General features: G+C 44.2%; 2 protein-coding genes across 13 annotated transcripts in view; both read right to left on the reverse strand.

The window, feature by feature from the left end:
* Window positions 1-139: 139 nt before the first annotated feature.
* CABYR (calcium binding tyrosine phosphorylation regulated) lies at window positions 140-20,710 on the reverse strand. 11 transcript variants are annotated; one of them, XR_013967862.1, is made up of 6 exons: window positions 19,149-19,709; window positions 16,061-16,233; window positions 15,908-15,961; window positions 4,336-5,592; window positions 1,343-2,276; window positions 140-228 (listed from the first exon to the last, which is right to left on the reverse strand). XR_013967862.1 is itself a non-coding variant. In XM_080821894.1 (6 exons), the coding sequence occupies exons 3-6, from the start codon at window positions 16,206-16,208 to the stop codon at window positions 1,678-1,680; spliced, it is 2,058 nt and encodes a 685-aa protein (XP_080678020.1). In that variant the 5' UTR covers window positions 16,209-16,233; window positions 19,149-19,258; window positions 20,598-20,710; the 3' UTR covers window positions 140-1,677. The 11 variants fall into 11 exon arrangements, 10 of the variants coding, with proteins under 10 accessions (XP_080678020.1, XP_080678019.1, XP_080678017.1 ...); XM_080821894.1 differs by adding an exon at window positions 20,598-20,710 and having other exon boundaries at window positions 140-2,276; window positions 19,149-19,258; XM_080821893.1 differs by having other exon boundaries at window positions 1,673-2,276; window positions 19,149-19,922.
* A 2,946-nt stretch (window positions 20,711-23,656) lies between these two features.
* Window positions 23,657-24,858, reverse strand: part of TTC39C (tetratricopeptide repeat domain 39C) — a 104,422-nt gene continuing 103,220 nt past the window's right edge. For both annotated transcript variants that reach the window (XM_080821900.1, XM_080821901.1), the window contains exon 14: window positions 23,657-24,427. In XM_080821900.1, the coding sequence (XP_080678026.1) occupies window positions 24,338-24,427 (90 nt within the window). In that variant the 3' untranslated portion in view covers window positions 23,657-24,337. The remainder of the gene's footprint in view (window positions 24,428-24,858) is intronic.

Consider the following 24,858-nt stretch of genomic DNA (forward strand, 5'->3'; position numbering starts at 1 on the left):
GGGAGGTGGGGGAAGACCCACCTAGAAAGCCCAGTAGCTCTGCTAGTAGAGTGGAGTTGTTTTCAAGGCTCCACAAGTCTGGAAAGATTTAAGGCCTTTTGTAATCGATTTTCCTAAGTTACAAAATAAGAGCGCAGGGTTTTATGCTTGCAGGAAGTTTATTGACAAAGTACGCTTGGTGGCAGGCTCCACCTTGAGCGTTGGCTCAGACGGCATCGTTTCCAGCATCTGTTAGGAATGTAAACAGTGAGATGTTTAATCACGAAACCGAACATGTAAAATGAGTGGCAGAACAGAAATGAGTGGCAGAACAGAAATGTGAGGTCTACCCTCCCCTTACTAAATTCTTATCTAATCATGTAGCTGTCTGTAATTTGCACTGCAATAGCCCAGCATTTCATGCTAAAAACAGCCATTCTATTTCACTGAAAGTCTACAAAGGGGGTGAATGAGAAGGGCACATAGACCTAAGATTTGATAACAGAGTAATCTCCTGAAATACTGTCACTGTGGTACTTGAACCTGCCTGTGAAGGAAATCTAGCTTTTGCCTATGGGGTATTCAGCGTGAAATTCCCAGCGAAGTATCTGAACTCTTTGGTGTATGGCTTTGACCTTGCATTGTATCATCTTGTCTCTGCTTCCTCTAGTGACCTCCTCCTGCCTTCTAGGTTTGTCATTCTTCTGACTTCCTGTTGAGCTGTCAACCCCAGTGTCTGTCCTACAGATCCGGGGCCCTCAATCATGGGGTTTCTCCTTCACAGCTCCAGCATCCTCTTAGGTGCCGTCCCCAGCTCCTCCCCACCAGTTTTATTTTGGCCTCCTTGCTATGTCTGAGTCTGCTCTTTCCTGCCGTAGCCCTGGTCTTTAGGCTCTCTTTAAGGCTGGTTCCTTCTTGGGGCTCAGGGGTCAGCTGACATCCGGGCTTGAACACCCTAATAAAGGAGGGTCATTGTTGCCCTTACTGTACTTCACACGGTGTCATGAGCTCTCCGTCTGTTCCCCCACTGAGGGGGGAGGTCTAGGCCTTGCTCTGCCCACACACAGGGAAGGTGGGACGAGCATGGGACAGAGCATTAGGTACTAGTGGGATGAAGAACTTAAAGATGATTTGTGAGTAAATGGTCTGATCCAGTTCATGCCAGTTGTTTTAGGTCCTTGAGCTGTTTTCCAGCCTGCCCAGTCTGTAAGTCTTCTCTCCCCAAGGGAACAAGCCTCCTACAGTGACAAGGTGCTCCACGGCATCTCTGACCTGTCACCCCTCTCTCCAGTTGGCCCTAGTGCCCACATCTGGCCTCTGCCTCGACCCACCCCTTCGCCTGCCAGTTATACAAAGTTCCTACCTAATATCTTTTTTCTTGTAAAGCCATCCCTTTTTAGCATCTTCCATGGGGCGAGCTGAAGAACCAGGTATTCAAAGGTGATTGAGTGGATTGGTTCATGTCTTGGGCCCTGAGTCCTCTATGCGAGTCATCATGGTGCAGCGCACCTACTTGCATTTCTTAGTAATTGGGGGTAACGAACTTGGGAGATAATAACCACATCACATTTGAGTATACCCCAACTCTTTGCATATCTCAATTCAATTTCTGTAAATACCTCTATCTCCAGGTCAACAAATCAAAGTACTAGTGTGTTAAGGCCCACATATTATGGTAGGAAGATTCACCTACCAGTTTTAGGTTTCTGCTCTGCGAACATGGGCAGTAGTCACGGTTATTTCTCCAGCAATACCGTAACTTCCAAAGGGAGTACGTTTGTCACCAGATCCTGAACCTTTTTTGGCTACATCTTCTACTGGGAATGCAACAGAAAGAAAAACTGGGCTTTGTGGCCTGGGGACATCTTGTCCACTTGGAGGAGGACTACCATTCTGGGGATTTGGGGTATGTTTCTGGAATTTCTGATCTGCAGGAACAGCAATGGGTACTTGGACTGCAGCATATCTCTTCAAGGCATCTGACTGAGAAACAACAGCATGTCCAGGAAGAGGTTTCCAATCCTGAGCTTCCTGAACATTCGAGCCTACTAAAATAAAAGGTGGGGCACTGGTCTTCTTGCTGTCGTCCATCATCACGTAAGTTGGAGAAGTAACTTTCGGTGGCTGCTGCAGAAACTGTGGATCCTTAGGATTAGATAAATAGAGGGTTGCTTGGGGGAAAGGCCCAGGTGCAGGTGGCGGTGATGGGCGACTTTGTTGATTCATATCAGTTAGACAATAAAGGGTCCACATGTTAGAGTATGGTGGTGGTTGTCCTGCTTCGCTTGCTGCTATGGCTAAAAAAAAAAAAAAAAATTTGCAGGCATTAAAGGTCGGTCTCTGTATCAGGCACTATGCACAGAAATGTCTTCGTAAATTTTCTTTACATATAAACAGCTGTCGTAGTAACGTGTGCCATAAATCATGCTATAGAGAGGGCTAAATCATGTTTTGTAATGGAAAGACGTGAGGCTCTCTGCCACTGGAAAGTGAGAACAGGATCGTTCTAGCAGGTGGCAGGGGCACTCGAGTTGTGGCTGAAGCTGCAAGTTCATCCAAAGCCGCCGGTCCCAGAGCCACCAGCTTGAGACATGGCCACCACAGCGCCTGCATGCAGGGCGTGGAGCGTCCACACTTGGGACTTTACCAAAAGAATCGATTGAAGTGTGTGTGAAGCCAGTGACAAAGCATTAATGCATCTGCATATTGAGTTTTTCTTTACTAAAGAAGTCCACACGGGGCCTCCTCTTTTGGTCACATTATCACTTATCTCTGGCCCTTGACAGGCCCCATAATCTCACATTAATTGGTCACCACAAGCAGGACATCACAGAATCTAGGACTCAGAACCCCAGAGAGCACCCCCTTTAGGCAAAGCTTGAAATCATAGGTGCTAGGTGGCAGTAAAAGGTGGGTTGGTCTCAGAGGGGCTCTTTAAGGGGAAATGTCTGTCTCGGAGTGCCATCCGTCTGCTTAACACCACAGCATCTATGAGGGCAAGTTTAACTGGCCTAGTGAAGACTGTGCTGTCTTGGAGAACTAAGTCCTAGAAGATGGGATGGAGGTGAAACTTCTTCCTGAGGGAGGAGTGGCATCGAGCCCAAATTGTACTGCGTTCCCTGTTTGAACACTGGGCCTCATATCCCTGATGCAGCTTTTCTTCCCCAGAAAAGAAGAGAACACTATGCACATGATTAAGCTGGTGAGTTTTCAGTGGCTTCAGATGCGGTCAATGGATCCTTCTGCAAGCCAGTTAGAAAACACGTACAAGCTAGCCTTCCATTTGCAGTCTCCACGTGGTGCTTTAGAAAGAGGGCAAGGCACTGGGGAGCCGGGACTTGGGATGTCACTGCTGCTCCCGCCACAAGGGTCATGCCCGTCCCGCATGCTAGCTACCGATGCTGCCCTCAACCTTTTCAGTGGTGCAGATCCCCGTCATACTGCCAGACAGAATTTGATCCCAAAACACCTGCTTTGGTAACACTTGACCTTTCTGGCTCTGGGAAGAATCAACGTGGAAGAGGACTTCTGCAAAAGGGAGCAGGGAAGTCAGCTCCATCTAGCCCTCAAGGGGCAGGGGCAGGAGGGGGCAAACCTAAGTCCATAGTTAGAGGGAGGGAGAGATCAAGCCATGTCTGTGTCATGGGCAAGCCCAGGCGACGGCCAGCAGCCCAGCCCGCGGTGGGGATTTTCACACATGTTGGGGGAGCTGATGGGAGGAGACCAGTCCTCTTAGCGGCTCAAACGGATGGCCAGCCTTTCTGCTGCTGCCGTCTCTGCACTCACCCGTGGGACAGAAGTGTGGCCGAGCCGTCCTGTCCATCCAGCTCTGGAGCTGCCCCCGTGGCTGCAGGAGCCCCCTGGCAGAGAGGCAGGGTCCCGCGGGCTCCCTGCACCCTCTTGCAGAGCCCCCCAACTGCAGGGCGAAAGCAGGGGCGACACACCACCATGTCTCTCACGGGCCACGGGCCGCACCTTGGACGGCGTTGTGTGGTTGGAGTTTACACTCACAAGTGAGCAATTTCAGACCAACAGCCCCTGGCCGACATCTGCAACAGCAGATCCGGATCCCAGATTTTGTGCCTGACTTGGGTTTTTCACTCTGTGGGCCATGTGCAAAAGTGCTAGGTGACCCAACTTGGAGGCCAGGCTGGGGGATGTCACTTTAAAATCACTCATCTCGTAAGAGTAAAATCTCAAGTTCAACAAAGTCTTCACGGAGTTTTGCCATCTTAAAACCTATTGAACATCCAGCCTTTTGACCAGCCTGGAGGGAGCCCACGTCCGTGGTTACCTGCAATACAGAGGTCACCTGAAAATATAATCGGTAATGTTGTAAGTACCTGATTTTCTTACCTGGCTCCATCAAACCTTGTTCAAGTGCTGCTTCCCGCTGTGGTTCGGGGTCTGGCTCAGTAAGACCTTCTGGAGCAGGAGGGGGGGCACCACCCGCTGCCCTTCCCTGCGCAGCCGAGAGCACTGCTGTGGCAGCTTCCCCGGAGAGCACCAGTTTGACCTCCATCTCCTGGGCTGCAGAGTTTACCCAGGACTCCTGCCCAGGGTTGTCAGAGACTGGGGCAGTGAACTCCATTGCAACGCGCAGAGGTTTTTCAGAGCCTACTGCTTGGGTGGAGCCCTCTGCCTCTGGGAACTGTGCAGGCTGACCTTCCAAAGAGGTGTCAGGGAGCAGAACTGTTGCTTCTGCCTCCACACGGACTGAGGAATTATCCTCCTCCAGCTGTTTTATGGAACGCACAGCTTTCTCAGACATGCCCGTGGCAAGGGCAATAGGTGTGGGACTAAGTGGTGGCTCATGTTCTTTAAGAGAAGCAACGTGATCAGTAAAAGGGATAACTATGTGTTCTGGTATTTGCTCCACATAAGTGACTCCTTCAATCACAGGCTCATTGTTATAGATAGATGATATGTGAACGAAGGAGGTGACCTCAATATCAGCCTGCAAAGGGACCTTGGGAGCTTGATCGTAAGCAGGAGGGTCTTGTTCATCCTGCAAGGGGAAGGAGGAAGCCGCTGCTGGTTCAGCTTCATCGTCTTTAGGTTTAAAACCCAAATCTACACGGACAGCTGTTTGGCTCAGAACCTGCAGGACTGACCCCTCTGCAGAACACGCAGGAGGAGTGGCCGCCCCGGCATCTTCGACAGCCTCTGAGCTCAGCACCTCGTCGGAAAACACAGGCATACTCGTGGCCACGTCCACCATTAACACGTCAGACTGATCAGAATGAACAGATGCAACTTTACCTAACATCTGAGCAGCAAACTGAGCTGGGTCTGCTGGAACGTAAGCGAACTCTGGTGACACAGCTGCAGGAGGTGGTGATGACGGTGGGGTCGTCATCTTAGGGGTAGACAGTTTCGAAGTGGAACCACGAGCTGCTTCGGGTGTCTCTTCAGGCTCCTGGAGCACCTCCGAGTGAACTGATGGGAACTGAGTGGTTTTGTTCATAAACAGTGGTCCGGTGATATTGTCCTCCTCTGTGTCCGTGGATTTCTCCATCCGTGTAGGTTCTTGGGAAACTACAGATGTTCCTACCTTTTCTTTCATACATTCTGCTTTCTTCTCTTGTGTCGTTCCTTCTGACCACCTCTCTACTAAAAAAGCCACATGGGTTAATAAGCAGATGTCCCTCCCCACCCCGATTTTAAAGCAGTAACAGGTTGAACACTCGGTTGTCAATACACACACAAGCACAGAAGAGTTTTGCTCAGTTTCCCAGCATCTGTGATTTAGAATGGGTGCGCAAACTTCCTTGTCCTTACCCGCTCAGAAGACACCTCAGTTCGTCTCCAAAATCAGTGACTTTGTGTAGCACAGTGACAAAACGAGGAAGCAGGTACCACCTTCAGCTGGTCAGCGTAACTGCCTAGAACTAAGGTAGCTAGAAACCTCCATGGATAAAGCTCCTGATCCAAACTTCTACACAAAACCCAAGTGTTCCGGGGGATGTGGGGAGTGAAGGCAGGGGGGTTCCACCTGACCAGTAAGTGATCTAATCTTCACCTGACATAATGGGTTCTTAATGAAGCAAATGCTGTCATGTCAATAAAGGCAGTCTTCAACGTAAGAAAACTGGTATATAGAATTTAACAGTGAATGGGACAACGGGGCCTATAAAATATTTTGACATTAGGAAACGTCATCTAGTCTAACCTAAAAATGGTAGCACTTGCTGGTGAGGTGTGATAACGCAGCAGCTAAAGTCGAATTGACCCAGAGGGGCTGAAAGAGAACTCTGGATCCATCAGTGGATGCAGCGACTCCTCAGGCATGAGGGCATTCCCCTGGCTTGGGAGGTCGAGACAGCTGATGACCTAGAAGAGCTCCTAGGTTAGGGAAACTCTTTCCTCTGCTTAGTACCTTCCTGCCCCCCACACCCCTTCCTTATCACACGCTTTCACAGCTGCTTGTTCTACTGAGGGTTTTCGCTTGGGGAAGCATTTCCCTCATACAATGAAATTGGCAGGAAAAGCAGGAAGTGGGTGTGTTTCAGCTTTGTTCTTACTCCTTGCACACTGTCTGTATTCCTCGGCTGTGACCTTCTTGGGGTCTCATTGCATATCAGGGCCTCAAAAGCCTCTTCATATTGGCTGGGCCCAAGCCCACTGCCGCCGACAGCACCCCACTTCTGATATCCCCACTCAGCATCTAGTCTCCCGCCATCTCTTCCCTCCTAAGCCTCAAGCCATCCTCCACACACAAGCAGCTCAGGAGTTGGCCAGCAACCCAAAGGAAATGGATTTGCAGACCTTGGGGGGGGGGGGGAATCCTTCCCTGCAAACACCCCCTCTCTGATACTTTGTTGCCCAAATCCCAGCCATAGTAGTAGCCCCGAACTCTGCTGCTCCATTTTCTCTTCCCAAACTTCCACTCTGTGCTTGGCTTCGCTTTCCTGGTGCAAGAAATTGGAAAATGCTGCTAGGGTGATGAGGGGTCTCACTTTCTGTGAATCCCTTCTCCCAGGGATCTAGGCACTGGACTTTGTTTTATAGAATTGCTCCAGCTTTTATGATGGTTGAGGATAGGAGGCTAAGTGTGCCAGCAGCCCCTCCGTCATGGCTGAGACTGAAATCTCTCTCCCTCCACTGACTTTGACCTAGCTCAGCGTCTGGCAACGGGCAGGAATTTAAAGATTTGTTATATGAAATAATGAACTGGACTTTACAGATCGGTGGGATTTGAAAGGTGCACGGCAACTCCTGGAGAAGGAAGTAGCATAAACTAAAAATCGGGTGATAACAAGCTTATCTGGTGCATGGAGAGAGAGATGACGGCAAAGGTAGGAGGGATTCAGATCGCAGAAAGCTTTCTTTGCACGTCCCGGTCTTGGATCAAAATTTACACACTATGACAGACATGTCAGAAAGCATTACTTTACTTTCTCTATTTGCATTAAAATGCTTGTTTCCAAATGGTAAAATGTACCTGATCTAGGTTAAAAATATTAAAATATTAAAAATATTTAGTCTCTTTTGGATAATTAAGTCAGCCTTTTAGGGGTACTTAGCAAAGGTTCTCCCACTTCTAAAGAAGGAAACAAAATGCTGGAGTAAGCGCTGGCTCTGATCCATGTTGCTCTTTGCCGGCTCTCGGTGGCCTTGAGGAGAGCCACCACTCCTACTGCTTGGGCCCTGTGTGTTAGTCCCTGACGTGGCCGTATTCGCTGAAGGATTTCCACTTTGTGGGAAATGTGGCTTGTTACTTCCTGGAAGATCCCTTTCCTAATTTAATTTGTTCCTCTTTAGCATCAGAGGCCCAGCTGCCAGTTTTTATTTAGCCCCAGTGTGAACATTACATGCTGCAGCTCTCTGCTGGCGGGGCGAATAACCTCGCTGTGTCCCAGCCTGATTCCCTGCTAGTCAGCACTCGGGGACCACTGGGACACATCTGGACCAACTACCAGCCATGTGCGGGCCCTGGGACACCAGAAGTCTTACCTCTGGCCCAGCTGACACAGACCCTCCATGATTTCTAATCTACAGCTTCAAATTTATTCTTTCAGTAATTACGGACTGGACGTCTGAGCATGATGATTATAGTGTGGGTGCTGAACAGAGCACGTGCTATGTTAGACGCAGTGTCACGCTAACCATGCAGCCGCTCTGAGAGGCACCCAGGAAAGCAAAGCACAAGCCTTATGTTCGGATTTTAGAGAATTCCAGTCAGAAATTCTCCCCCATCTTCCTTACAAAGACTTCCAGTCTCAGCTAGCACTTGATGTCCACTGCCCACGCCCTGGACCACAGTCCCACACCAGGAAGGACTTCCTGTTTCCCGACCCTTCGCAGCAGGAAAGGAGCTTATATCCTATGGCATATATAAAATAAAAACTTGATTCTGGTATCTTGGGCTCTTAAAAGTCAGCTCTGCAAATTCCAAGAAAATCTTTCCTCAACGAAAACGGGCTCCTGAAAAACTCCAAAGTGTTTCTTACTATGAACTTTGGAAACTCACTACTGAGTAAAATGGCTTCCAAACTATATTCGCCTTTTCCCCTAAAGCAAATGAACGTGTCAATGGGTAGAGATGAATGGAGCGAAGAGGAACAATGGGAGGCTATCTGAAATCAATGTACACTAGTTTAATGTTTTTCAGAAGCATCCCTGTGACACTGAAGGGTTTGGATTTTGTGAACAACAGGGCGCTATCAACATTCCTGGACAGCAGAGAGCTAGTTAGCTTCTCAGGTCCAAGATGTTCTTCCTGCCCATACTGTCTCTTGTGTCCTAGTGTCCCTGACCCCCTTGTCCTCATTTTCCTGGTCTGCTATATCTGCTTCCTCTCTTACTCCTAATCCTGTATTTCTGCCCTAGGCTGCCAATCTGACCCCAACTCTTAACAATACCATCAACTGGGTCCATGATTTATTGTCCTTCTTTAGTATGGACTATTCCCCAATTGATTAATCTTACCACAATGGAAAAGCATAAAACACCCAAGTCCCCCTCCCAGTATCACAACCAGATAATCATTTGAACCTTTTTTAAACTTAATGAAATTCTTATCTGTGTACAAATCACCACCCTGTCTAGGCAAATATGAGACTTCAAGAAATACAAAGGATCATTTTGGCACAGTACCATCCCCGCTTAGGGAATCAGTATAGCCTTACATAAAAAAATGCCCAGGAAAGTACAGAGGAGCACCAGAGCTTCACAAAATTTAGTATAGATTGTTCTGAAATTGATACATTTCTCATTTATTTAATAAGAGAGAATGGCCACAAGTATGTGTAACCAACTGTGAAAATAATGTATAAAAATAGAATTTGGCAAAAGAATTAAACTAAAAACATTATGAATATTTAATATGAATAAATAAGACATTTAATGGTATGCATAGCTGCTATGGTGCTGCATAGAAATTGAAATTGGGCCCAATGATCAGCAGCAGTGTGTGATTATAATTACTATTTTACGGCCAAGCCAAGAATGTCCAGGATCAGTAAGAAAAGTTAATGGGTTGGGGCGCCTGGGTGGCTCAGTCGGTTAAGTGTCTGCCTTCAGCCTGGGTCATGTTCCCAGGGCCCTGAGATAGAGCCCCACATCAGGCTCCCTCTCCCCACTTGTGCTCTCTCTCACTATCTCTGTCACTATCTGTCTCTCTCAAATAACCAAAATCTTAAAAAAAAAAAAAAAGTTAACAGGTTAACTCAGTTGGGCTAGGCTTTCTTGATTCTTCCAAAGAGTTAGCTATTTCCTGCCTTTGTTGGGAGCAGGAGAGGGCTGATACTAAAAACTAGACTCAGTAAAGCTGAAGGGGATGGAAAGTGATGGTGTTGAGATTTCATTTGCCACTCCACATGGGGAAACCACTGCCCTCTTCTCACTGAGTGATGAAAAAGTGAGAACTAGCACAATCTGGCTTCAGGCTCTACACAAGAAAGTGACCACAGAGGAAGTGGAAGAGGAGGAGATATTGGGAAAGGGAGCTGAAGTCCCTCTCCACTTTCAGTTCAAGAATTTAAAGTTTTTCCAGAGGGATCAGAGAATGTTATTTACTATGGAAAGAGCATGAGTTACGCTGCTAGGAAGATCTAAGTCTCGATCCCAACCCTGGCAATTAATTTTTAGAAGCTTGCAAGTTTTTTAATCATGCCCAAGCATCAGATTTCTACGTAAAATTGTAATGATGTTACCTTATAAAGTTGCCTTAATTGACAAAATATATGTAAGGACCTAGGACAAAATATCTCACTTCATTTTACTTCACAAATACACCTTTTTCCCCTGCTACAGATTGAAGGTTTGTGGCAGCCCTATGTCAGTCTAGGATGACTGGCTGTTCTCCCATCTTTCTCCCTCCCCTGGAACCTAACAACAATATTGAAATTAGGCCAAAGAATAACCCTATCATGGCCTCTAAGTGCTCAAGTGAAAGGAAGAGAGAGCCACATGTCTTGCATATTAAATCAAAAGCTAGAAATGATTAAGCTTAGTGAGGAAGGCATTTGAAAACTGAGACAGGCCAAAAGCGAGGCCTCTTATGCCAACCAGTTAGAGAAGTTGTGAATGCAAAGGAAAAGTTCTTAAAGGAAAACTGAAAGTGAACACAGAAATGATAAGCAAAACAGCCTTACTGCTGAGATGGAGAAGGTCTGAGTGGTCTGGATAGGCCAAACCAGCCACAACATTCCCTTAAGCCAAAGCCTAGTCCAGAGCCAGGTTCTGACTCTCTTCAGTTCTGGGAAGGCTAAGAGAGGTGAGGAAGCTGCAGGAGAGAAGTCTGAAGCTGGTGGACAGTGGATGGTGAGGTTTAAGGCAAGAAGCCGCCTCTGTGACGTCACAGTGCGAGGTGAAGCAGCACGTGCTGATGGAGAAGCTGCAGCAAGTGACCCAGAAGCTCTAAGATCATCAAGCTCTAAGACTACACTAAAGAATAGATTTTCAATGTAGATGAAACATTCTTACAGTAAAAGATGATATCTAGGACTTTGATGACTAGACAGGAAAAGGCAATGCCTGGCTTCAAGGCTTCAAAGCTTCAAAGCACAGGCTGACTGTCTTGTTAGGGTTACTGCAGCTGGGGACTTCAAGTTGAAGCCAAAGCTCCTTTGCCATTCAGACAAGCCTAGGGCCCTGAAGAATTATGCTAAATCTGCTCTGCCTGTGCTCTAGAAATGAACAATGAAGCCTAGATGACTTCATGTCTGTTTATACCATGGTTTACTGAAGAGTTTAAGCCCACTGTTGAGACTGGTTTCTCAGAAAAAAAAGATTCCTTTCAAAATAGTACAGCTCACTGACAACACACCTGGTTACCCGAGAGCTCTGATGGAGATGTACAATGAGCTGAATGTGGTTTTCATGCCTGCTAATACATCAGCGCTGCAGTCCATGAACCAAGAAGTCATTTCAACTTTCAAGTCTCATTATTTAAGAAATACCTTTCGTAAGGCTATCATTGTAAAAGATAAGAATTCCTTGGATGGATCTGGGGGAAGTCAGATTAAAACCTTCTTGAAAGGATTCACCATTCTAGATGCCATTAAAAACATTTATGATTCATAGGATGAGGTCAAAATATCAACATTATTAGGAGTCTGGAAGAAGTTGACTTCAACCCCCATGGTGGACTTGGAGGGGTTCCAGACTTCCGTGGAGGAAGTCACTGAAGATGTGGCTGCATGGCTGCAAATTCATGATCAAACTTGAATGGATGAGGAGTTGCTTCTAATGGATGAGCAAGGAAAGTCCTTTCTTGAGATGGAATCTACAATCCTGGTGAAGATGCTGTGACGATTGTTGAAATGACAACAACAGATATATGGTATTCTATAAACTTAGTTGATCAAGCAGCAGCAGGGTTGAGATAGACTCTAATTTTGAAAAAAGTTCTAGGCATAAATGCTATCAAACAGTTTCACATGCCACACAGAAATCATTTATGAAAGGAAGCGGCATTCAGTGCAGCAAACTTCACTCACGTCTTATTTTAAGAAACTGCCACAGACACCCCAACCTTCAGAAACCACCACCCTGATCAGTCAGCAGCCGCCAACATCAAGGCATCTCTCTGGAAGCTCAGATGGTAGTTAGCATTTTTTAGCAATAAAGTATTTTTTTAATTAAGATACGTACACTGGTTTCTTTTTTAGACATGTTATTGCACACTTGACTATAGTATAAACATAACTTCTGTAGGCACTGGGAAACCAAAAGAGTTAATTTAACTGGCATTATTGCAATATTCGCTTTATTGTGATTTGCTTTATGGTGATCTGGACCTGAACCCACAATATCTCCAAGGTATGCCTGTACTCACTAATTCCATTCCTCTTTCCCTTCTTTTCCTACCTGTGACATAGTAAGTGTAGAACTTAAGAGACAACTCTTTTGCCTTAAAAGATCACCTGAGTTTCTAAAATTCCCTCAGTTAGGGGCACCTGGGTGGCTCAGTGGGTTAAAGCCTCTGCCTTTGGCTCAGGTCATGATCCTAGGGTCCTGGGATGGAGCCCCGCATTGGGCTCTCTGCCCAGCAGGGAATCTTCTTCCTCCTCTCTCTGCCTAGTTGTGATCTTTGTCTGTCAAATAAATAAATAAAATCTTTAAAAAAAAAATCCCCTCAGTTAATGATTCAGTACTATTTAATGAAGAAACTCTCCTGAGAAGGCTGAAAAATGGGGGCACTTTCACTGATTCACATGGTAGTGAGATCTGTTTCATCCAACTGCAGAAAAACAAGAGGATCCACGGAAGTGTTCTGCAGCATGAACTGCTTTGGAAATAGGCATATGCCACAAGGGATCCTGGACAGAGCCAGGGACCATCCTAAAGGTCCTAGGCTCTGGAAAATGGTGGAAGCGATGAGAGAACAGAAGTAAGAAAAGTTTGCTCTCATGTCTGGCTCTTTTCCTCCTCCCTCTTCCATTACCTGAATTTACATGAGTTTTTAAAGGCGCAGGGGAGACGGGTAAACACTACTGGTCCTATAAAGAAGCCTGCCAAATATGGGCTTCCTTCCGAGAAAAATCCAGGATGAAGTGTTCAAATAAAACAAATGATATGTGCAGGGATGTACTGTGGATATAAAACAAATGTCTTTCATGCTCATGTCTAATACCTGGAGTTAAATGGGGACAAAGGCACCAGGGATGAGAGTGAGACTGCCCTACCTTACCAAGTGCTAATACCTGATGCTGCCTTTAGGTTGACCTTGTCTCATGCTGAAGAGACTGAAAGACCAGAATAAGGGGCAGCTGACATAGTCCTCAAGAATGGTCCATGTTCCCATATTACAAATCATGGAAAGCCTGGGAGAGCCACAATCCCTGGGACCAGCAGAGCATGTAGGATCTTACAGGTGCCACCATCCATACCTGGCACTGGGATCCACATAAGGGAAGTGTATTTAAAGGAAAAGATGTGGGGCGCCTGGCTGGCTCAGTGGATTAAAGCCTCTGCCTTCAGCTCAGGTCATGATCTCCGGGTCCTGGGACTGAGCCCTGCATTGGGCTCTCTGCTCAGCAGGGAGCCTGCTTCACTTCCTCTCTCTCTCTGCCTGCCTCTCTGCCTCCTTGTGATCTCTGTCAAATGAATAAATTTTAAAAATCTTTAAAAAAAAAAAAAAAAGGAAAAGATGCCACTTGTTCTATTCACATTTTCCTTGTAGAGAACCAAACCACCGTGCAGCAAATTTGCTTGGCACTCCCACAGGAATAGCAGTTGAGGAATTAAACCAGTTAGAAGATAGGAGGATGTCACTCGGGAGGAAATGCCCTACCAAATGGAAACCTTAATATGTATATCCGTAGATAGTCCCTCTTTAGCCCAGAGTGATGCTTTCCTGGATGTAGATGGAGTTGTGCAGTCTCTATGATACGACCTAAGCTAATGGACACTTTGCCAATAAGAAATCAGTTGATAGGACAATAAAAGTCAGATAAATGAGCCAAACTGGTTTTAGATAGTAACAAAGAGCTCTGTATTTTCTAGTCATACCTTCATGTTACCTTCTCATCTCCCTGGTAAACTAGAACACACAATGTTCATTTTATTCTACTACCCAAGAGCAATCTGTATCTACAGCCATACAGTGAGCTCACTTTTAGGATTATTTGCATGTTATGTAAATTGCCTTGGTATCTGTAGTTACTAGAGGAGAAAAGCATTTATCTCCCTCTTCTTACCTCTACGGGAAGTATAGCTATTCCATTAGCCCAGTCGGTTAATTAAACTAATCCACATTAGTTTAGTCCACTTGCTAAACTGAATGGTGGGTAAGTTTCTCAGTAAACAAATCTGTCTCAAAAGCTACCAGTTAATTACCTCCCCTCATAGAGATTCACCAACTTTACCACCCTTCTCAAACATAGGAAGCCTGCTCACTCCTAAGGCTCTCAAACATAGCTCCTGGTGTAGAGGGCATGAGTACAAGTCATTACCTTGACTTCTTGGGAAACTGGCCTAATAGGGAAGGGGAGAATGGTCAGTGTTCTAGCACCTGTCTGAGTCCTGCTGGTGGCAAGCAAAGCCCAGACCTGCGTCCCATGGTAAGCTGAGATGCCATCAGGACCCTGCAGGGAAGCAGTCAGACTCGAGAGTAAATATTCCAGAACAACAGTGTTTCACTCTCCTGCCCCTTCACAAATACTGATTCTTGCTGGTTTTAGTCTTGTTCTGTTGTGGGTCTATCTTTCTTTCACTGCAGATCCAAATCCTCAATTTTTCCATTTTCCTAGGTTCTACTCCTGACTTCTCCCTAGCTTCACTATGTTATGTATTGGCATCACCAAACTGGCAAGAGTATAAAAGTAGCTCACCTGATCCTACCTTTTCTTTACAGTCATTCCAAAATATTGGCTAGCGAATGCAGCAAAAATTATTTCCTTATTTCCCTCACTGACCACAAGTCTCTGTTTTCCCCACAAAATTCTGCCAAAAGCTGCTCCTTACCATTCTTTTAGATGTGTATGCCTGTCCTTGGGATGACCAGTTTATCCCCTTTTGCTTTGATCCTCCCACCATGTAAACTTTGCCTCTTTTTTTTTATTTCCTTTTTTTTTTAAGATTTTATTTATTTATATGACAGAGATCACAAGTAGGCAGAGAGGCAGGCAGAGAGAGAGGAAGGGAAGCAGGCTCCCTGCCGAGCAGAGAGCCCAACGTGGGGCTCGATCCCAGGACCCCAGGATCATGACCTGAGCCAAAGGCAGAGGCTTTAACCCACTGAGCCACCCAGGCGCCCCTGTCTTTCTCTTTCTTTTTTCATTGCTCTTCTGTCAACGCAATTTCATGCTGTCATGTTCACATAGGCATTTACACATACACACATAAAACACAACTTCTTTTCTAAGCAGAGGGATGGCCCTAGGCCACAGAGACGGCTGGAGAAGACCACTTTCTAGGAAAAACTTCTCTTCACTATCTAGAGACTCTTAGAACAGAAAAGGTGGTCAGTAACACCTAATTGATCCCCTGCCCTCCAACTGGACTGCAGGTAACCTATCACAGGGAGGAAAAAAGAAAAAAGGATGTTTCTTTGTTTAATAAAAAAATCTTCCAAGAAGAATGTTTATACAACTTTCCTATGTAGTATATCTCATAATCATTTAGTCTTTAGTACTACAACATCCAATTTTCTTCAAAGTTCAGTGTACTTCCTCTAAGGTGGGGGCACTGAAAAGGGTTTCACTCATAGCTTATCCACAGTTTGAGGTTTCATTGTACCAAATGGTTTGAAGGTTGAGTTTTTCCTATTTTTGTCTTTTAAAGATTTAAAATCCTCCAGACTATCTCCAGATTTTTAAAAAATGGATCAAATAATTAAATAATCACATGGATGGTTTATTTTTCACAAACATCAGAGTGATTAAACAAAAAATATGGGCACCATTCTTAAACATATGGTGGTAATGATGCAATAATTTATAACTAGGATTAGTCAACTGTTACCACTTGTGTTACTTACCTTTAATCTGATGAAATTGTTTAACAAGATCTTTTATATCCAGAGAAGTATTCCCTGAAGGAATAAATACAGGAAATTAGATACATAAAATGCCCAATTTAAAATGCCTTCCTTTTCAAAGCAACACGTATATAATCTAAAGGAATAACAAACCTTCTCTAAACACAATAAGTTCTTTAAAATAAACTGCTGCGAACTGGGTGATGTTTGGCGGATTGGTTTTGAGAACGGCTCTGCTGACTCCTTCAAGCAGAGTCTTGAGGCCATAAGGTACGACAAGTCTGGGCTTTGAAGAAATCATTTTGGCAGGATGTCTGTAATCTCAACTATAATGAAGAAAAACAAAGTCTTATATTTTTTACTGAAATATTCATGAGATAACTGTAGTTTCTAGGAATAAACCTATCTCCTATTGAAATTATTAGCTTGAGTTTAATCTCTAGGCATTTATTCTAACAAAAATGAGCTAAACACACACACACACACACACACACTCCCAGTAGTTTATTTTGTGCAGATGAGTGATACAGTACTATTAAAGAAACCCATGTGAAAAGCCCTGCCAAGAACTCTAGGATCATACTAAAAACAAGGAAAAATCAACCAATCAAACAAAACTTGTTCCTGTCAAATTCAGTGAATACTTTGTACAGAATTTCCAAAAAGATAAATTAAGGTCATGTGTCTGTGTATAAACAAGATCCTTCCAAACTACATAGGGGCACTGGCTTTTCTGTGCCTTCATCAAATAGAATTGTAGAATAGGGTTTTTCTACAAGAAAATATCTTTTTCCTCCTTTTTCTAAATCTACCCTTGGACACACCAATCAACTTTCAGTATACAATTTTTCGCTTTAAATTTAATTTTGCTTTAACACTAATCAGAATAGGAATAAGTTACTTGTGGTATCATACCACCCACCGCCATATGCCTCTCTTTCTCATATCCTCCCTTAACCTCTGCCCTTGTTTTCCCCTCACTCCCCCTCCTCCTGCCTTTCTGGATTTTAAGTGGTACCAAGGGTATTGCATATTCTAACCTGCAGTGCTCAAAAGTTGCTCAAGAGGTTGCCATTCTAAACTCTGTGTGTGTGTGTGTGTGTGTGTGTGTGTGTGTGTGTGTGTGTGTTTCATTGTAGAAAATGATTTAAGGTTTATAAAAGAACAAAATTATTTAAGGAAATGAGTTCAGTGGTAAGGGCAAAATTATGGTAGAAAAAATATGATGAAGCTGCAGGTAAGGTTAATATCCCAAGACAAGCCATGGGCCCTACACTTTCATAGAGATGGAGTGTCAGATCAGACCTTGAACTACCCAACAGACATTACAAAATAGGAAACAGTTGGTTAAATGATTTGTCTTTCCTAAGATAAAAAACCAAATCAGCTGCCTGGGAGAATCACAGGTACTGTGAACACTGAGACCCAGGAGAAATTTCTCCTATGGGTCCTCATAAAGGGGAGAATACTGCGAGATAATGAATCATGTCAACAACATCCCTACAGTAAAGAGAGTAATGAGTTTCATGGGGCTAAGCTGCACAGTTTAGTTACAGCAATTATACAAGGAGCCAACCTCTAATAAAAAGTAATGTGTCATAGCAAAATGCTGAATATTTAAAAGCGCATTTTGTCTTCCCAAAGGTCAGGGGAGAAAATGAATCTCTATTGGCCAAAGCAAACCCTTTGAGGATATCATTAAGTGTATTGAATCCTTTAATGAAAACCTACTCTTGGAGTGTAAGTCAACAGGACCTTTACTAAATTAAACCATCTTTAAAAAAACTACTGGCGCTGGGGCCTGGGTGGTTCAGTGGGTTAAAGCCTCTGCCTTCGGCTCAGGTCATGATCCCAGGGTCCTCGGATCGAGCCCCGCATCGAGCCCCGCATGGGGCTCTCTGCTCAGCAGGGAGCCTGCTTCCTCCTCTCTCTCTACCTGCTTCTCTGCCTACTTGTGATCTCTGTCTGTCAAATAAATAAATAAAATCTTAAAAAAAAAAAAAACTACTGGTGCAGCTTTGGCAAGCCCACATGCTAAATGTCAAGGGCCATAGGCAGTAATTTTATGTATGATCCATATATATACTTACACTCTTATCTGTGTACGTGTGTGTATGATTTTTTCAAGTACACCCTTGGCACTCCAGTGAGGGTAGGTAAGTCGTACGTGGCTTACTAACAGCCGTGGTGGAGCTACGGACACACCCTTCCTGCAGGCAGTTAGCAGCTGATGTCACCAACCGTGTAGAGAACGGCTGTACAGTGATCCTACTGGTTCTCAGCGCAGGAGCTAGCCGCGCCCCCACCCACACCAGACTCTGGGACCTGGGATGCCGAGCGTCCTAAAACACAGTCCCATGCAAAAAACCTTTCTGAGCAAGTTGAGAAATACTGACTGGGACAGGAAGCAAGCTTACATCAATGGGTACTCACACACACCTACACGGAAGAACGCTTAACAGTGACCACGTAACTGTTCCCACAACTCTCCTTTAAAAAATATTTGTCAAATACCAGCTTTAGGACCCCGACCCCCATGCTGAACCATGAGCTCCCAGTTTACCCACTCCCCCAGGGCTAACGCCTGAGCAGGAGGCAGAGGACGCGTGAGTGGGGGCTTCGGGGCCACTGGAAACGTTCAACAGGACACACCACTCATTCCCTCAAGACCTACGCCGGGGTCTGGGCTCGGTTTGCCGTTGGATTGTTTGGTGACAAGGGCACCGAAATGGAGAGCGGGTCCGGGTTCCGCGTCCACTAGCTCTGGAGGTGCAGGTGGCAGACTCTCCGCTCAGATCCGGCACCTCCGCCACACTCGCCGGTGGGGCCTGCCCTGCCTCACAGGGCTCCCCTTCCGGAGGCCCTCCGCCTTCCCCCACACTGTTAGAACTGTCCACCGAGCCCACCGCGCAGGCGCCCCGAGGGCCTAACTGCCTCCTGGCCACACGGTGGGGTCCCTTTTCTCCAGATTCGCCCCACCTTCTCCTTTCCGGCTGTGCTCTAAAGAGCTTCCTCGTTGCCCCCTTGCCGGCGGCTCCTGTAGGAGCCCGAGCTCCCTGCGGAGCTTTTATACCCCTGCTTACGTCAGGCCGTGCATCACAAAGCCCCTCCCTCCCTCCGAGGGCTCTAGCGCCCACGGAAGGAGGCGGAGCCTGAGTGTTCCCAGCCAATGGGGAGCCGAAGGGGAGCCGAAGGGGACAAAAGCTGGAACTCCGCGAGCCGAGCCGGGGAGTCGCCTTGCCTTTTCTGACAGAATACGAACGGGCGTAGGGAAACTGTCGTTTTCAAACGGCCAGGAGTCGGTCAAGGCGACGGCCTCTTCACTTTTGGTCGCACAATATAAAAAAAGAGCTGTTGTAGAAGGAAAGAGAAATAGATTTATGGCAGTTCTCGCCGTCACCACCACGCCTCTTCACACCACTCCCCCACCTCACCCGTTGCTCTTCTCAGTCACCTTTCCGAAGATAAATTTGTCACGTTATACATAACAAACACTACTATAAAGAGAACGAATAATTTCCCGCAACACAGTACTTTCCCTCTTGAGACAATCCCCTGTGGAAAGAGACCTTGGTATTAATCCTTAAGATTCCAGTTTCCCTTAATTATGGTCTTGCAATACCCGGGGCACAACCCATCCTCCCCAAACCGCCCTGGCAGCCGCCGGCTGCAGTTCAGACCAAAGACAGGGAAGGCTGAGTCCTTTCAAAAACCTGCTCTCTCACCATTCTGGCTCACAGGTTTGTACTGAGCCTTAACCTCCATCATAATCATGAGGACGAAATTCCAAACAGGCTTCATTATAATCCATTTCCATACATTTAAAAAACAAGAACCACTGGAAATCGACCATGAAATAATATCTTCAGGGCATCCATCTGATAAAAACTCTTTTTTTTAAACCCAAACAGTTAAGGCTTCCAGCGCTCTTAAAAATAAGAGGCAATGTTGAGGCTCTGGTCTATACCTATGCTGCACAGAGCACTTCCTACAGATATTAATTCATCCATATAATAATTACTGAATGCCCTTTATGTGGCAGGCCCCCTCTTCTCATGAAGATTATATTTTAAAAGGAGAAAAGCTAATTTTAGACTTCGGGTGTGATGACAGGTCTGCAGATGGTACATATTTTGTCCTTCATCACTACCCCACCCCAGTCCCAGTTTGGTAGAGAAAAGTGAAATGAAGCTGTCATGATTTCTGATGGTTCACAATATATTTAACCATCAAAGATAGAAAATGACCTACTAAAAACCCCAAAGTACTAATCCCATTTATGGTGTCTTCGGGAATTAGAGACATTTATGCTTTATGTAGCCAAACCTTGACAGGCCATCTTGGACACACAGGTGTTAGGTACTGTGCAGAATATCTGAGACTCACGTCAAGCCCTTACTCTTTCCACATTTCTTTTGTCCAAGTCCCTCTGAAATGCAAATTTTTACAGTGAAAACATTTAACCAAAACTTTTCAAACCACCAATTTATTTGCTGCTTTGATTTCTAGAACTAATGATTTCATCTGGTTTTACAATCTTGTCTTCCCTTCCCGTCACTAGGGATCTAAAGGCAAAATGCAAATCTACTTTGTTTTCCATTGCTCCCTGCTCCCCACCCTTACTTTACAGAAGTTCAAGGTTCTTGGTGGGGCCTCTGCATAATTCAAATCTCATTTAGTCCATTTTTACCTGACTACATCCTTCTTTAAATCTCAGCTGGCAGGGAGCCTGGGTGGCTCAGATGGTTAAGCATCTGCCTTCAGCTCAGGTCATCATCTCCAGTTCCTGGGATGCAGCCCCACTTCCGGGTTCCCAGCTCAGCAGGGTGTCTGCTTCTTCCTTTCCTCCTTTCCCCCTATTTGTGCTCTCTCAAATGAATAAATAAAATCTCTTAAAAAAATAAATAAAACTCAGTTCAGGAATATCCTACTTTAGAAAGCCAGTCAGTCAGAAGCATTTCCTCAGTGGCCCCATGATAATATACTCTATGAACACAGCCTTGTTATAGAATTCTGTTTGTGTGGGTCTCATCTCAGCTTTACAAAACACTTAACAAAAGGTAACATAGGGCAGTGTTTCTCTAATTTAGACCACCTGAATTAGAATCATTTTTAGGAGCTTGCTAAAAATGCCTTCCTAAGCCTTACCTAGTACCTACAGAATCAGATTCTCAAAATACGGTTAATGTATAAAACTAGAATTTGTAAACCACTGGCCTGTGTTTGGAGAAAGTGAGTTCACCCGTGTTATAATATTCCCCGGCAACTAGGAGCTACAACTCAAACCCCTTACTAGTTTTCACAAGAAAGCAAAGTACAATGTGCACTGGGTGATTTACACTTCACTGAAGAAGGGGCACATCTGCTATGGACCGACTTCCCATGCTCCTGCACCCACCCACCCCCTGCTGTCCCTTTCTCTTTCCAGATTCCCTCTTCCTAGCTTCTAAGTCTCCTCCCTCTACTAGGTGTCTTAGGATGATCTGAGCTTAACCATTTTTTTTCTACAAAATATACCACCAACAGTATTCTAAAAAATGTAAGAAATACCAAACAATACATCATGACTGTGAATGTGTATCTTCATAGGTGCAAAGCCATATTTGTATACTTGCCACTACCATTTGCTTAAGGAAGCAATCGACTAGTAAAGATAATACAGGGAAGAAATACACATGTGTGTGTATTTCAGAAATCAAGATAGGCATTGTCCTTTTAGCTGGCAGAAGTTGAAAAGTGCAAATTCCATAAATAATCAACTTGTACGATACGTAACAATAAATTCCTACTTTTCTTTGACATCTGAAATACTTTGCACTTGGTCATATACTTAGCTATCGTGTGCTAAAATCAAAAGACACCTAACCTAATTTAAAAAAATCTTAAATATTTTAACCACAAAGGTACATATATTACATTATTAGACCATGCCTTCAAAGTGTGTCAGATCATAAATGTGTTCAGAGTACATAAATATACATTAGAGATGTCTTCCACCTTAGGCAAAATCTAACACAAAAATACACTTGACACTTATAAATTAGAAGATCTGTGGAAGAGAATGGGGAAGGAGTGCGTGATGCCGACAAACCACACACAGATGCAAACCGTTCGGGTTATATGATTATTTTCTTCATCCACGAGGGGTAAAGAGCAATTTACACCAAGCTAAGTTTCCAGGCAGATCACAATTCACAGGTTGGATAACTCATGGCACGCAGGCCAGAAAAAGGTCATGAATTACTCAACTCAAAAGTGTACTCAGATTTCCGTCAGTCTAATGGTACCGTACACCCGCACTGTGGTTTGGTTATTTTGGAGACTTCAGAATCATCATCTACCCCATCTCCATACTCTACCACCCTGCTAACACGCATAAACCACAGGGGCTGTCCTGTACCAAATGCAGGAGTCAGTTTATAATCAAACCTACTCTCTATTAAAGGGATATGGTAAAGTTGTCTATTCAGTGAACTGGTTATTTGAAATCCTGCAATCTTTCTGGAGAGAGACAAATTTTTACAGCAGTTAGGATAGGAATCACTTTTTATTTTAAAGTACAGGGCTTTATGTAATCTTTGAGTAGTAAATAGTAGTTCAAACAATATTTGAACTGAAAATTCAACTAAGTATGAACTGAACCAAGAACTTCCTGATTCAGAATGCTCTACAATCACTGGGAAGTTTGCCTCATATGCTATAGCCTAAGAGAACAAAATGGCCAAGAGCCATATTTTACCCATTCATAACCTTCTTCCCTTAAGCCTTGATGAGATTAGGTATCCAATATTTTTAACACCAATTTTTCTCTTCAGAAAGCATCTACGTGGCTTCTGGATCGACTCATTCACTGAATGTAAGATAGCAATCTTTTCTCTCTGGCTAGTGTCAAAAATCCATGCAGGATTCACACCAGAAAGAAAGTCAATGTGAATAAACATTTTGGAAGTAAGGAATCATGAATACAGTTTAGTCAAAGTCAGTGAGGAGTAATTAATTCTTTCAAGGAAATTATCATTCCCTCAAAACCAGATTAAGTAGATTAAAGCTGTCAACATTCTAGCTGCTCTTCCTATGTTTTATTTGGAAAAGAAATATTAAAGTATTAACATCACAGAACATGCTTCAGCTAAAAGGATATGTAAATGACACCCCAAGATGATACTCTGTAACTCAATATAAATTTTAAAAAGTCTAACCTTACGCCTGAGCCAAGTAAGTCACACAACTATGGCAGAAATTCTTAAGTGGCTGAGGTATTTAGACTCTTCCAAAGCACAGGTGTGCAGTACTGGACAAAGAGGTAAATTAAATGACAATAAAAAATTAGTGATGAAGGATTAAAAATTAACTCTGGACTCCTTATATAGAATAACCTGAGCTGAGGAGAAAATGATTAAACCCTGGCAACAGACAGCCCAGCAAATCCTTCACCAGCAAATATTCTGAGGCAAAAAACCCCTACGTTCACTCAAGAATAACCTTTTCGAGAAATTTGTTAAAAGACTTCCAAAAGCTGGTAATTAGACAATTTATCACAAAGAAAAGGAAACTCCTAAAATGTAGGTATTATTTATCTAGCCTATAGACTAGGCTTTCTAATACACTAGCAAAATAGTTCTACTTTTGGTTGTAAAACTATCTATTAGGCCTACCTGGTTGGCTTTCAAAGGAAAAAAAGTGTTCATTACTCTGAAACATTTTGTAGACAATCTGAAGAAAAGCATTTTTTGATGACACAACGTCAGCTGAAGAGCATTTGTGTTTTAATAAGGAAACAAAATTCTGGGTTATTAACATTTTTTAAACAAAAATATTCTATCTGTGATCAGGAGATCCGCGTTCTAGTCATCGCTCCACTGCTAACAGGAATCATCAAATGGGACAAGTCAATTCGCCTTTTTGTGCCTGAGTTTCATTGTCTAGACAATGGGGATAAGAATATCTGTGTTGTGCTGTGCTACTCACAGGTTAGAGGATAAAGTAAAACACTAGAAAGCACTTTTATTTTTTTTTTCAAAACACAATATAAATGCTTTGTCATAATACTGTTGATAATTTTGCAGGTACCTCCTAGTGTACCCAGTCAGATGTGTGCTTAAGGTAGGCGTTCCTAGAAGATCACAGGTTGAATATTTAGTTTGATTTTATTTTAAAAATAATAAATCACAAAACTAAAATGTATGAACAAGGTCACTTAGCCCTCTCCCCAGGTGGTTAGTTATAATTACTAGGATCATCATTATCATTACTTCTTAGCTATATGTTTAAAAGAGGAGATCTTGAATATGTCAGCCTAACTAGGAAAGTGTGTCCCTGGCACAGGTGGTTTTCAGAAGAAAAGCCGGTCTTCGGAAGAGCTGTGTCCTCTTGCTTTTATTTTAAAGTGCAGAACCTGGTGGGGAGGGACAGAGCAGGAACCCCATGTTGTCACTGAGGCACCAATTCCCTCAGAGAGGCCAGAGCAGCATGGATGCGGACATGCAATCTGTTTTCAAAGTCGTAGCCAGAGAAATCCTCCTGTAGGACCAAAGAAAGAGGTTTATGGACTCTTAGCTAAGCTTTCTGAAATACTGCAGACCACATGGCTTGGTGTGTCCCCAAGTAAAACCCCTAAAACTCCTACCAACGGCTTCCCATCCAGTCAACTTTGTTATTCCCTAAAACCTCAAACTTTGGGATCATGTTTAACATCCAGGGGAATGTCATTAATGCCGTCTCTGGAAATTTTTCTTCATATTATCCCTGAAATGGAAGTCTTAAATCATGCTCAATCAAGTTGCTGGTTAGAAATTCTTCACTCAAGCCTGTAGTTATGAAAATGAAAGCTATTTTCCCACTCAAACAAGAAGTGTGTTTATAAAGCAGGATGGGCAATTTCATGAGTTTTTTAGGAGACCGGTAAATTTCACTTAAAAATCAAGTGATCATGGGACGCCTGGGTGGCTCAG

The sequence above is a fragment of the Martes martes genome, assembly GCF_963455335.1.
Source record: "Martes martes genome assembly, chromosome: 13".
NCBI classification, from domain to species: domain Eukaryota; kingdom Metazoa; phylum Chordata; class Mammalia; order Carnivora; family Mustelidae; genus Martes; species Martes martes.

Coding starts and splice junctions, on each gene's coding strand:
- CABYR (XM_080821894.1), bottom strand. CDS start 16,208: ATGATTTCTTCAAAGCCCAGACTTGTCGTACCTTATGGCCTCAAGACT. Junction 15,962..16,060: donor ACTTATTGTGTTTAGAGAAG/GTTTGTTATTCC, acceptor TTATTCCTTCAG/GGAATACTTCTCTGGATATA. Junction 2,277..4,335: donor ACAAGGTTTGATGGAGCCAG/GTAAGAAAATCA, acceptor TTTTTTTTTTAG/CCATAGCAGCAAGCGAAGCA.